Raw genomic sequence first — 14,246 nt, 5'->3', positions numbered from 1 at the left:
ACTGAATTTCCCTTTTGGCCTTTAAGACCACTTTTGGATTCCCTGGAGAAAATACTTTTATTTTTCCATCTGTGCCATGGCCCACTGCTAATTACTGAAGTGTTCCAGTGATTTGGAAGTATGATTGCCAGCACATTGAAGATATACTAAAATTAGATTTTTGAGGACTCACACTTAGAAGAATTTTCCACTTGTATAGAAATCAACTCGTGCTCTGATGCAAGCTATTTGTTAATAATTTATAGTTGATGTGATGGGGTCAATTATTGTGTGACACAGGAGTTGTTCCCTTTATCTCGAGAAGCACCCATTTTTGTAGCAGTCCAGTCTGTTCATCTGGATGAACATTTAGGAAGCAATCTGACAGGTTTGTGCCCAATTGAGCTGGAGGAAGAAGATTGTATGGCAGAAAGAGAAACAGCAATGTAAGAGTAGTATGACGAGGCAGTGATGTGATAGTATGATAACCAAGATTTCTTTCACTCACGATTTCCAGGGTTATTCTCCTCTCTTTTTCCTTCCCTCTGATGAGTGCAGGGAAGTTCAGAAATCGGGGCTGAAAATGCAGTCATGTATTTGATGCTCATGGATGACTGATTTTAGCTAATGATGAATTGGAAGGTCTGCCTACATTGAGGACAACAATGTTTTGTTGCATTTCATTCACAAAACCACCCACAGAATACCTAAAACTGAGTGACCAGAGTCTGTCTTGTTTTTTCATATTCTCAAGTCTGCGTTATTTCTCACTTTGTGAGTCCTGAGGTGGTCTTGACAACCGAAAGGTACTGAGAGGAAATGTGAAAGAAAATCCTGGCTATCTTTGTTGGCATATTTGGGAATGCAGTGGGGATTGTGCATTAATGATTAATGAATCTTAGAGAGCCACAAAAGAAGGAGCTTTAAAAATGTTTTACTCTCTGAGATGTTTAATAGAAGTTGTAAAGAACTGATGGCAAACAAGTTTTCGTAAGCCTTCTTTGCTCTGCTGAAGTCATTTATGGAGCTACAAACCATGCTTTTCAATTGGAATTGGAATGGAAACGTAATACAGTTAAAAGTTATAGTGTAGAAAACTGTTTTCTAGAATGAAAACAGTGTAGTCAATAACTTGCACAGTGTGTGTTTAAAAACATTTCTGGTTTGAGTTCAGCTATGTTTGATTTAATATTTACCTTCAAATTGCAGGTGAAGAAGGTGGTGACGTAGCCTCAGTAGGAAGAAAATTTAAAGGAATCCGTCTCAAGGTAAAAATTTTGGGTGTCTAATAGAATGTAGTGATTCAATAGAAGCTAGTTACTATTTGAATAGTTTACACATGCCTGATGAGCTGATGCAGTCAGCAGAAGACTTGATATCGTCTGCGTCTTAATGCACATTTTTGGCAAGTGAGGAGTTCAATAAGTAGCGTCACAGAGACCAATCAATGACAAGTGATGTTATTGTCTTGCTAATACCAGTGGGCCAGAGGAAGGCCTACAATGTACTGCATCAGCAGGCAGCCCTAAGAAGGGCTTTTTCTAGGTAAGGAAAAAGAGAAAGCAGATGGATCATAAGGTGAAAACGCTTGTTAAAGAATGGTCGTTCACCTGAGAGTCTAGCGTAAATAGGTAACATGATTGGAAGCAAATGGTAAATGAGCAGTAATGGCTGCCATAACAAAAGCAGTCTGGGATCTTCTGCTGTTGCTTCCCAAACCAGACTAGGGTCAGGACTAGCCGGACTATTTACAGTGTTGAGGAAAAATATAACACGCACTTTGTGTGTGCAGCCATTTTAATCCTGTGGTTTGCTTCCTCCAATAGCGTTGCCAAAAATGGGATTTACTTTCCTTACTTGTCTAGCACTGTGCTGGTGTCTTCTCTCTGACAACAGCTAATACAATCTGCTTCAGAAAGGAGATTGTTTCCAGTTGCTTCCAGAGATTGCTTCCAGTTTGACTAATGAATGGCCTTTTATTCCAAAATTCTCTTAGGTTTTACATTGAGGGTAGTTGCAGAGTAGACCTTCATTTGTATATGACTTCACACGGAATGTTGAGAATACAAGTAGAGATTTGCAGCTGTAATCGTCAGAGCTTTGTAACCTTTTTTCTTTCTTCCTCTTTCCTTTATTTGATTGGGATTTTTGATGGTTTTCATCAGAGGATCTTTTAGGCCGAGTGTGCTGTTCCTTGAATATACTTGTTTATTATTCCTTTTTTAAATATCTTCACAGGTAGTTCCTTCTATGGAATTGTGGTGGTTTTTTTTTGGCTGGGGGGGAGGTGGGGAGGCAGGTTTTTGCCTAAAACGTGTACATTAAAAATAAGTTTATGCAGGTTGCATATAGCCTGATCTGAAGAGTACTTGTTTGCAGTAAATCAGGATAATCATTTTGGAGTTGCCTGTGCCAATAATTTCCATGTGTTTTAATAATTCTGTTTTCCTTTTAGAATCTGAATGTAGAATCTGATGGCCAAATCCTGAAGAAAAAAAGAGTTCCAGTGGATGTGATATTACAAGGTGATGAGAGAAATATTCCCAAATGGATAACGGTGAGATATTTCTCCTATTCTAAGTTATGAGCTAGTTAGAATAAAGTAAAAGCTCTTTAACTGGGTAGCAGTTAAATGCATTTTCACACAACTTCTCTGGGCTTCTCCCATTGTTCTTCTGCTTGATGTCTGTGTAGATATTGTAGGATCTTGGGGTTGTGAGAGCTATGAAATGTAAGAAACAAAGCAAATGTTTTATTAAATGTATTTTCACTTGTTTTTTACTTTTATATGTTGTTCTTGGAACCCTGATGTGCAGGTTGATCTTTGAGCTGTTAATTTTCCTAAAAGTCTAAATCTGAGCTTTGTAGAGGCTCAAAGAAAAAGAATTAGCTTTGTTTTGATCTGGGGAGTGAGGAAGGTCAGGGTGAAGTGTCAGGATGCAGCTTCTCTTTTCTGCTGGAGCTGCCAGAGATGTGTAGATTACTCAAGTGTGTGTGTGTAGATATATATCGATGGATAAGTTCTTATATTTGGGGTAGGGATTAGTACATGACGTGTAACGTATAAGTTGAAAAAATTATGAATAGCTTTCCAAGAATAAACTAGCGAGTCCTAAAACTTTCTACTGAAGTCTTAGACAAGATGTTTTCCACTTTGTCTGAACTTGGCTGAGCCCTTAAAGACCATAACTACTGTACATGACCCAGAAGAGCAAGAGGCAAGGAAGTCACAAGTTAGGTTTTGCTGATATCTTTAACATGCAAAAAGCTCAGAACATTAGATTGTTTTTTTCTTTCTATGTTTTTCAGATAACAACTCCTCCAAGTTTGTCAAAACGTCGTCGTTCAGCTTTGCCCGGGCGAGAACTGCTTGGTACAATTAAGTCTTTTGTCTGTTGGTCAAATGTATTTCTTTAAAAATATGGTTTTATTGAAATTCATTAGGAGAAATATTTCATTTCTTGTAAACAAAGGCATTATTTATCCAGCTTAAAATTTTAATAGTCTGGATTTCATAGGTAAGTCAGACATGATTTTTCTTATGGCAGACTGTATTTTGAAAACAGAAACCAAATAAATTGTCTGTATAAATCCAGCTGTTTTCATGCTGCCTCAGGAACCAATATGCATAGTTACAAATTCAGCAGCATTTAGCTCACTGTAAGCAATGGTTTTTAGTTCTGCTTATTTTAATCTCAAGGAATGTAATACAGTGGCTTGGGGTCCGCTGGCAACTGATAGTCAGAGTGGCTCTTTGTCAGTGAACTTTGGTCAGAAGCTTTCCAGACTCATTGCAAGCTTAAGAGTTTTAATATAAATATTTTAGGCTTAACTACTGAAAGCAATATTTTCATCATGATTTATGAAAACAAAAGCTGTACTTTTACTAGCCGAGTACAAAGCTTTCAGGGAACACTGCAAATAAGTAACACAACCTTTTGGATAAGGCTCTTACTTCTGACCAGGATTGACAAAATTTCAAAGAAGTCTTCTTTTGCAGTGAATAGCTGCATATTATGCTATTTGAATAATGCAGTTTTCCAACATTTAACTTCTTTCCTCTTTAACATGTGAAGTCCATATGGTTAGAAATGTATTAATTTTTTTTGTAATAATCAGTAAGGCTATCTGAATCATATGCAGTTTATTTTAAGCTATACAATATATTATTGTAAGTGCCTTAATAGGTTTGGATTTTTTTCTGTCTTTGTTTTTGTTTTTTTGACTCATTGTAGTTTTTTTGTTTGCTTTTTGGGTTTTTTTGAATAGGCAATCAAGCTACTGTTTGCAGAAAGAAGCTAGAGTTTTCAAATGAATGTTCTTCATCCAAATATCCACAGTTACAACATTCTGCTGTTCCCATTCCATCAAATACAGTAGCCTCACCCAGGCATCAACTTTGTCCAGAACTGAGCATAACTTCATGTGATAGTATCCTTGGAGAATACCAGTCTGCAGATGAGGAATGCTCCTTGAGCAGTACAACTCTTTCAGGCTTGTATCCAGCAATGGTAGCGATACTTACAAAGCTCATGACCAAGCATTCTCAGAGAAAAGTGTTGAAGTACATGTTTGGACACTTAAGGTCCAAGAGACGGCATTCTAGAAGACCAAAGCTCAGTGTCACTGCACACAAAATTACAGGGTTCAGACCCTGTAAATGTAAACCAAAGAAAGCATTCCACAGCATGTGTAGCCGTAGAAGTGAAGACAACCAAAATCCAACTTTTGGAAATGAGAGCAGAGAATTCTGTTATGACAGTTGTCCCATTAGTAATTCATCTGGTCTGGTGCCTCATGCTTGTGCTGATACAAATGAAATCAAAATGCACTACTCTGACTCAAGTTTAGAACAACATTTGGCATCTGGAAAACGTCAGGAAGTCTGCAAACACACTGCTTTTCCTGATGTTATGGATAGAATGGGAGAGACATTTCTAGTTGAAGATAAATTACAGGCTATTGCCTCACCAAAGAATTCAGAATACATAGAAGGTGAAAAATTTACTTACAAATGTTTCTCAGAACCGAGTTTTATAACATCTACTGCCAGTTCAGATTCAAGAGCGTTTCATCTTGTAGAAGAGAGTAAGACTCAGAAAACCGACTTTTGTGTTGGTACCTCAGAGTTGTGTTCATCTGCTTGCAGTTCCCATGACAATAGAAACAATTCTATACCTACCACAAATTGTTCTCCTGCAAGATCATCAAATACTATGTTCATATGTCCTCAAAAAATAACTTCTTTCCAGCACAAAAAGTCATTTTCCTCCTGGAAGCAGAATCCTTCAAAGAGGGACGAAGAAATAGATGCTGCATTTGACAAACTCTACTACAGAGTGATTTCTGGAGAATACTTTAAGCCTTTGACATTGACAAGACCTCTTTTAAACTCACAGAACCATGAAGAGAAAGGAACATTAGTGAAGAGTAATCTAAGTGATTCTGAGAGGTCCCTTAAACAGTGTGGTATAGAATTTGAGAAACTGTGTGGGAAGTCTGTTCCAAAATCTCCTGGGCTTCAGAGAACTTCAAATTTCAGGAAGTATGAAGAAATACAGATGCCTGAAACTGTAAATGCTCTTGTTAATTCTCCTGTCAGAACTTATTCTGCAATTTCCAGTGCTAAAAGAGCAGGAAATTTTCAAAACCATCCTCTTTGTTCACCAGTAAAGCGACTGAAATTTATACCGGAATATTGTTTTTCTTCAAGCAAATGTCGGGAGATTTCCCACAGTAAAGAGGGTAATCTTCAGATAGGTGGCATGGATTTTTTGAGCACGTACAACTGTAGCAAGCCCAGCTTTTTTGCTGATTGCAACTGTCATTGTCAGGTATTTCAGGAGCTTGGCGGGGAAAAAACTGTGCACCTTTAGATATTTGGAAAAGGGCTTAAGAATGGATTAGAGCTGCAAGCTGTTTCGACTAAGGATAGCATACTTATGGTGCTTTTTGGTCAGTAGGGATGTTTTACAGCTCTGGGGGCTTGGGGATATCAGGTCTCCTGGATCCATATGATGAAGCTCTTTATATTTAATAAATTTGAAATGGTTCTAAATGAAAGTTTTTACTCCATTTTAATAGACAGTGTCACTGAAAAAATGGTCTCAAATATTGACTCCGTTATGGTGTTGTCCTTTTGAAATAATGACATTAATTTTAGAGATGGACAAGGTAAAACAAATTAATCTTTATAGGCTTTCACAGGAATCATTAAACTTTCTGATTTAAATCAGACACTTCTTTCCAAGTTCACAGTAATTTCTTCTGAGGCAAGCTGTGAAATAGTATATCTTTTAATGAATGTTATATGTTGCTGCTTTATTTTCAGGTCTCTGGATCTCATGATTCTTCACAACAAAGTTTTCTTGGTATCTCTGGCACTTCCCTGCAAGGTTAGTTTCAGACACTTTATTAATTCATGCAAGAGTATTTTCTTAAGGAAATTTGCCCATAGAAGTACTTCCAATGTTTAAATAGGCTAATACCTAACATTCTGTAATGTTCATGCTACTCAGCATTGTTCCTGCCCTTTTTATCCATTGTTTCTAATCACCAGAATCTGGGACTGCAGGTGCACACTCTGGTTGGCTTGGGGCAATGGAGAATTGCAGCTCTCTCAGAAATGTGAGCAAGCATCACCCAAGGTAATAATAGCCTCTTTTTAAAAGCGGTTTCAAAATTAATTCTTACTCCTCTACGCCTGCCTTAAAGATATGGAGGTGACATGCATACTTTTGTAGAATGAAAATGAGTGTGGGAGAGCCCAAGCTAATCACAGCTGCAGACTTGAACACTGAGAGGCAAGTGTCTGTGGTCAAAACTAGCCAGACTCCAACAAGGAGAGCTGCTGAGCACAAGACAGTAAGATGACCTGGCTGAATACCTACTGTAATTCCTATCTGGTGTTCATTATAGAGGCATTTATTATTTTAGATATGCTGTGGAATTGATTGTGGCTCTGTGTTTAAACTGACAAGTCCTCTCAGAGAGGATTGCAATATATTGTTATTTAAAAGAACTTGCAAAAGCTGGCCTCTGTGCAGATGGGCATCATTAGCTTCATTTTGGCTCTGTGTGAACAAGCAGTGGTTCTGTTTGGAACATATCAGAGATACTCTCCTCCTGCTATTATCACTACTGGCAGTGTACTTAGATCTCTGGAAGCAGGACACTTTCCAGTTCCCTGAATACTGGCCTAAAATGTCTGGTTTTCATAGAAAATAAGTAACTTTTAGAGGATTATCAAGCTTCAGATCTCTTCAATTTTTAATTACAAACATTTAATATTCCAAGAATTTCTGAATCATTAAAAGCTCTCTAAAAAATTCCTGATTTTATTTACCAGAACATTTTTTACATGCTTTTTTGCCGTAAGTGTAATTTTTCACGAGACATGCTGGCTTCCCAGGCTCAGTCAGGAAATATTTTCACTATGCTTGAGGCCATCATCGTATCAGCATTAACTGACAATGTTTGAATTGGAAGGTCAAAGGAAGGCTGAAAGTATTTTTTAAACTACTTGTATGGAGAATTTACCCAGAAAAGAAGTTTTAATGATGTAAAGAAATCAAGTTTCAGTTTAAGCAAAGATGGAATTGAAATTTAGAGGCTTACAAATACATACAATATTGATAAAGATTATTTTTTGATTATTTCGTATATAATGAAAGATTGGAGACAAGCTGATGAGTATGCAAGGATGTTTCTGTGATGTTGAGTATGCCCACTTAACTGAGCAAAGTTCTTCTCAGTTCTTTGATTGCCTTTTGTTTTTCCTCACTACGGTATCCTGTCTCCTCATACAAAACAGCCATTCCTGTTAGATTAGTTATTGTTTTAAAGGAAATGGGTTTTCTTTATTTAATGCCTATAAGTAGAGAAATCAAGATTTCAGAGTTTTCTTCCAAATCATCTGGAATAAAATCTATTTCTTTCTTCTTTAATTATACAAAGACATGTTTGCTGATTTGTAGCCAAAACAGACTGTCAGCTGGAAAGCTTCCTGAGGCCTGTGGTGTGATATTTTCAGCTTTCTATGGTTCCCAGCAGTGAAGCTTTTTAATGGCTTCAGATCCCTCAGACGTTCAATGCTATGTGGAAAAATGCTCTATTTTCTAATGAATGGTTGTGAAAAGAAAAGGGATAATGTTTTTCTATCTGGACCCAGATTGCCTTTATCTAGAAGATGATTATGAAGGAGATTTCTGAAAAGGAAATGTTCCTAACGAATAACATAACATAAATGTTCATAACAGCTCTGCGTGAACGCTGTCCTACAGCTTTACTGCTATACTTAATTGTCAGATGTAAACGAAATTAGTTCAAAATAGGAGAGAAAATCTATGCAATTTCTTAAGCAAAGTGTTCTCACTTGTATCTTTATCTTTTATCTAGTTCTGAATACATTCCAAGATTGCATCTCAAAGTTTAATAGATATACATAACTTAGATTGATCTAGTAGCACTACTGAGGGATTAAAATGACATAGCATGAAAAGCTTCCTCTCCATGTGAAAGCACATAGGAAAGCAGACAAGGAGCCCTGCTGCTGTTGACAGTCAAGATGTTCAGATACCTTGCTTTTATAATTTGTTTCAATTTCATCCTGTTCACTGGAGTTTCAGCAAATGTACAGTATTTTTGTGTAATTTACTCCATCATCTAAACAAAGGTTTTGGGTTTTTTTTCCTTAGAGTATACAGAAAACTAAGCTACACTGATGGGAAAGACCAACTGTAGGAATCCCTTGGATGACTCTCTGGTTAAAGCTCACCAAGAAGCATTAATGCATTGTTACAGTTAAAAAAGTTTTATATAGGTTGGGTTTTATTCAGTGTTGTTTCTTCTTCCAAGAATCAAGGATGTATAATTATATGTAAGCAATACACAAATAGTTCTGACTTATACTTCATTGTAGTTCAAATCTTTGGGAAAGGGTTCATCCCTTTTAACAGGGCACTTCTTACTCAATTTATGGCTAAGTTGGATTTTTATATTTGACAGTATTTGTAATAACAGAGTGTGATCTGTATTCTTTTTATTTGCTGTTAAGCTTTGATTGTTACTGTATTAATAATAAGGAAACTGTATTAATAATAAGGAATAAGCTTATTTACCTAAATTGTTGCCTGTTCATGCTTTTTGAATGCATCAGTACAGACCCAAAAATCATTGCTATATACTATGACTTGAGTCTGCTATGCAATGTTAATGTTAAAATTTTCCAGAGTTGGTTGTTCAATAAAATTTTATACTGTTTAATACAAAAATCATTGCTATATACTATGACTTGAGTCTGCTATGCAATGTTAATGTTAAAATTTTCCAGAGTTGGTTGTTCAATAAAATTTTATACTGTTTAATACAAAAATCATTGCTATATACTATGACTCGAGTCTGCTATGCAATGTTAATGTTAAAATTTTCCAGAGTTGGTTGTTCAATAAAATTTTATACTGTTTAATACAAAAATCATTGCTATATACTATGACTCGAGTCTGCTATGCAATGTTAATGTTAAAATTTTCCAGAGTTGGTTGTTCAATAAAATTTTATACTGTTTAATACAAAAATCATTGCTATATACTATGACTCGAGTCTGCTATGCAATGTTAATGTTAAAATTTTCCAGAGTTGGTTGTTCAATAAAATTTTATACTGTTTAATACAAAAATCATTGCTATATACTATGACTCGAGTCTGCTATGCAATGTTAATGTTAAAATTTTCCAGAGTTGGTTGTTCAATAAAATTTTATACTGTTTAATACAAAAATCATTGCTATATACTATGACTCGAGTCTGCTATGCAATGTTAATGTTAAAATTTTCCAGAGTTGGTTGTTCAATAAAATTTTATACTGTTTAATACAAAAATCATTGCTATATACTATGACTCGAGTCTGCTATGCAATGTTAATGTTAAAATTTTCCAGAGTTGGTTGTTCAATAAAATTTTATACTGTTTAATACAAAAATCATTGCTATATACTATGACTCGAGTCTGCTATGCAATGTTAATGTTAAAATTTTCCAGAGTTGGTTGTTCAATAAAATTTTATACTGTTTAATACAAAAATCATTGCTATATACTATGACTTGAGTCTGCTATGCAATGTTAATGTTAAAATTTTCCAGAGTTGGTTGTTCAATAAAATTTTATACTGTTTAATAGGTTTGATAATTGCATTACGTGTTTTGACAAAATTGTAAACCTAGAACCTAGCCCCTCTTATGTTGTAATTAGTTGTAACTTGCTCTATATGTAAAGAATTTAACTGGTTCACAGCAAATTTTAAAGAGAACCCCAAAGGGGCTCCTCTAGGAAAGCAGATTCAATCAATCCCTCCCCCCAACCACTCCAGGAGAAAATACCTCCTTGGAGAAAAGTGGAAAAAACTGTTTATTAAACAATAAAACCTAAACAATATTAAACAATAAACCCCCTTGCGGCTCCAAAAGAGATGACAAACTCAGAAAGTCCCTCCCAGGGTTGCAGTTCAGCTCACTCAGTCTCTTATCTGTCCCTCCGGTGCTGGAAATGTCGCGGCCCAGGCCCAGCCCGGTGGGCCACAGGTGTGAGCTGCCGGTGCTCCCCTGGGTGTTTAGTCCAGAGCAGGTTTGAACAGGTCCAAAGAAAAAGGGAAAAAAAAGCTCACAGTCCAGGGAACTTCTTTGCCTCAGCTAGCTAAACTAACTAAAAGCAAAGGAGAGCTCTGTCCCGCTGTCTGTCCATCCACAGACAACACAGTCCAGGAGCAGGAATGTGGACGGGTGAGTGCAGTGTCTGAAAACAAACTGTGCACTTCTTCTCTCCTCCCTTCACTCTCTGGAACACGTCTTAAAGGTGCAAAATTTATTATTCAGCATAAAAAGAACAAGGTGATTGGGGATAAAAGCATCATATAGTCAACCTAGGACATTCCACCCCTTATCCCCATATCATCAGCTTACTACTAAAACCAATATATATTCTAACTCTACAAACACATACATTATACATCCAATATAAAGCTATTTAGACAATGGTAGTAAAGCAAAAAAAAAAAAAATTTACACATAGGTCTCACTCAACAATCAGATCTTCCTTCCATAGGTATTCCATAGGTACACATCGTGTTCTTCCATCTTTTTGCATTATCCGCCATGTGCAACCTGGTCCCTGAGCAAAAACAACCCCATGAATGGGTTTGTCTGTATTCAAGGCAGAATTAATCCAAACTGTCTTCCCTAACAAACCTCTGACATGTACCACTGGGACTTTGTCTCCATTTACTCTATGCAAAGGCTCCGATTGGGCAGGGCCCACTTGGTTAGTAGAGCCTCGGGTGTTAGCTAACCAGGTGCCTTTTGCCAGATGCTGCTCCCAGTTTTTGAAAGATCCCCCACCTAATGCTTTCAAGGTGGTTTTTAGCAGTCCATTGTACGTCTCCACTTTGCCTACAGCTGGTGCATGGTAGGGGATATGGTACACCCACTCAATGCCACGTTCCCTAGCCCAGGTGTTGATAAGGCTGTTCTTGAAATGGGTCTCAGTCCTTTCGAGGGTACTATGCCTCCACAGGACTTGCTTTTCCAGGCCCAGGATGGTGTTCTGGGCAGTAGCATGAGACACAGGGTAGGTTACCAACCATCCTGTGGCGGCTTCTACCATGGTCAACACATAGCGTGTCTGGGGCAGTGTGATGTAGTCAATCTGCCAGGCCTCCCCATACTTCAGCTTGGACCACCACCACCATACCATAGGGGCTTCACTCGCTTGGCCTGCATGATGGCAGCACACATCTCACAGTCATGGATAACCTGAGAAGTACTGCCCATGGTTAAATCCACCCCTCAGTCTTGTCCCACTTATAGGTGGCATCTCTACCCTGATGGCATGAGGCATCATGGGCCCATCGAGCTAGGGATATCTCTCCCTCGTGTTCCCAGTCTAGGTCTATCTTGGACACCCCTATTTTTGCAGCCTGGTCTACCTGCTCGTTGTTTTGGTGCTCCTTATTACCTCTACTCTTGGGACATGGGCATCTACATGGCAGACCTTCACAGGTAGCCTACCTGGCAGCAATGTTTTTCCACTCATCAGCAGCCCAAATTGGTTTTCCTATACACTCCCAGTCATCCTCTTTCCACCTTTCCAGCCAGCCCCACAGAGCATTGGCTACTATCCAAGAATCAGTATAAAGGTAGAGCTTTGGCCACTTCTCTTTCTCAGCAATGTCCAGGGCCAGTTGAACAGCTTTGAGTTCAGCAAATTGGCTTGATCCACCTTCTCCTTCAGTGGCCTCTGCGACCTGTCATGTGGGGCTCCATAGGGCTGCTTTCCACTTTCGTTTCATTCCCACAATGTGGCAAGAACCATCAGTAAAAAGAGCGTATCATGTATCTTCTGCTGGCAGTTGGTATGGTGGAGCTTTTTCAGCATGTGTCACTTCTTGTTCCTCTTCATCAGTGAGACCAAAGTTTTCACCTTCTGGCCAGTTTTAATTATTTCCAGAATCCTAGGGTGATTCAGGTGTCCAATATGGGCACACTGTGTGATAAGAGCAATCCACTTGCTCCATGTAGCACTGGTGGCATGGTGAGTGGAAGGAACCTTGCCTTTGAGCATCCACCCCAGCACCGGTAGTCAGGGTGCCAGGAGGAGTTGAGCTTCAGTGCCTATTACCTCTGAACCGGCTTGGACTTCTTCAAAGGCTGCTAAAATTTCCTTCTCTGTTGGAGTATAGTTGGCTTCAGATTCTTTGTAGCTTCAACTCCAAAATCCTAGTGGTCGACCCTGAGTCTCCCCAGGCACCTTCTGCCAAAGGCTCCAGAACAAGCCACTGTTCCCAGCTGCAGAGTAGAGCATGTTCTTCACCTCTGGTCCCATCCTGACTGGGCCAAGGGCTACTGCATGAGCAGTCTCCTGCTTGATCAGTGCAAAGGCTTGCTGCTGCTCAGGGCCCCAGTGGAACTCATTCTTCTTACGGGTGACCAGGTAGAGAGGGCTCACAATCTGACTGTATTCAGGAATGTGCATCCTCCAAAAACCTATGGCACCTAGGAAAGTTTGTGTTTCCTTCTTGCTGGATGGTGGAGACATTGCTGTGATCCCATTGATGACATTGGTGGGAATCTGACGCCGTCCATCTTGCCACTTCACTCCCAGAAACTGGATCTAACAGTTTAGATCAGGTCCCTTGACTTTGCTCTTCTTGATGGCGAAGCCAGCTTTTAGGAGAATCTGGATGATTTTCTCTCTCAAACACTTCTGCTGCCATCTTCCCCCACACAATGATGTCATCAATATATTGCAGATATTCTGGAGCCTCACCCTTTTCCTAGTGCAGCCTGGATCAGTCCATGGCAGATGGTGGGGCTATGCTTCCACCCCTGGGGCAGTCAGTTCCAGGTGTACTGCACGCCCCTCCAGGTGAAGGCAAACTGAGGCCTGCATTCTGCTGCCAGAGGAATGGAGAAAAACGCGTCAGCAATGTCTATAGTGGCGTACCACTTTGCTGCCTTGGACTCCAGCTCGTACTGGAGTTCCAGCATGTCCGGCACAGCAGTGCTCAGCGGTGGAGTCACTTCATTCAATGCCCGGTAGTTCACAGTCAATCTCCATTCTCCTTCAAATGGGGCTATTGAAGGGTGAGTGGGTCTTGCTGACCACCCCTTGGCTCTCCAGCTCACGGGTCATTTTGTGGATGGGGATCACGGCATCTCAGTTCGTTCGGTGCTGTCGGCGGTACACAGTCGAGGTGGCAATCGGCACTTGTTGCTCTTCCACCTTCAGGAGTCCCGCTGCAGATGGGTTTTCTGACAGTCCAGGCAAGGTGTTCAATTGCTTGATGCCCTCTGTCTCTACAGCAGCTATTCCAAATGCCCATCTGAGTCTCTTTGGGTCTTTGAAATACTCACTTTGGAGGAAGTCTATGCCTAAAACGCATGGTGCCTCTGGGCCAGTCACAATAGGGTGTTTCTTCCATTAATTTCCTGTCAGGATCACCTCAGCTTCCACCAAAGTAAAATCCTGTGATCCCACTGTCACACCAGCAGTAGAAACAAATTCTGTCCCCACATGTCTCAATGGGATTAATGTACATTTTGCACCAGTATTGACCAAAGCTTTATATTCTTGTGGTTCAGGTGTGCCAGGCCAACGAACCCACACAGTCCAAAAAACACCATTTTCCCTAGCTTCTACCTGGCTACCTACCTACCCTCTAAGCCTGGTTATCCTTCTTTCCCTAGGCATATGTCTTGGAGGTTTCTTCCAGGGGA

General features: G+C 39.3%; 1 protein-coding gene across 1 annotated transcript in view; it reads left to right on the top strand.

The window, feature by feature from the left end:
• Nucleotides 1-10,125, top strand: part of HJURP (Holliday junction recognition protein) — a 46,617-nt gene extending 36,492 nt beyond the window's left edge. The window contains exons 22-28 of the mRNA XM_066568840.1: nt 1,189-1,247; nt 2,435-2,536; nt 3,289-3,352; nt 4,249-5,813; nt 6,311-6,374; nt 6,539-6,626; nt 8,676-10,125. Of these exons, the coding sequence (XP_066424937.1) occupies nt 1,189-1,247; nt 2,435-2,536; nt 3,289-3,352; nt 4,249-5,813; nt 6,311-6,374; nt 6,539-6,626; nt 8,676-8,721 (1,988 nt within the window). The 3' untranslated portion in view covers nt 8,722-10,125. The remainder of the gene's footprint in view (nt 1-1,188; nt 1,248-2,434; nt 2,537-3,288; nt 3,353-4,248; nt 5,814-6,310; nt 6,375-6,538; nt 6,627-8,675) is intronic.
• The last annotated feature ends 4,121 nt before the right edge of the window (nt 10,126-14,246 follow it).

The sequence above is a fragment of the Molothrus aeneus genome, chromosome 2, assembly GCF_037042795.1.
Source record: "Molothrus aeneus isolate 106 chromosome 2, BPBGC_Maene_1.0, whole genome shotgun sequence".
Lineage (NCBI taxonomy): Eukaryota > Metazoa > Chordata > Aves > Passeriformes > Icteridae > Molothrus > Molothrus aeneus.
This window is presented reverse-complemented; position numbering and strand designations above follow the sequence as displayed.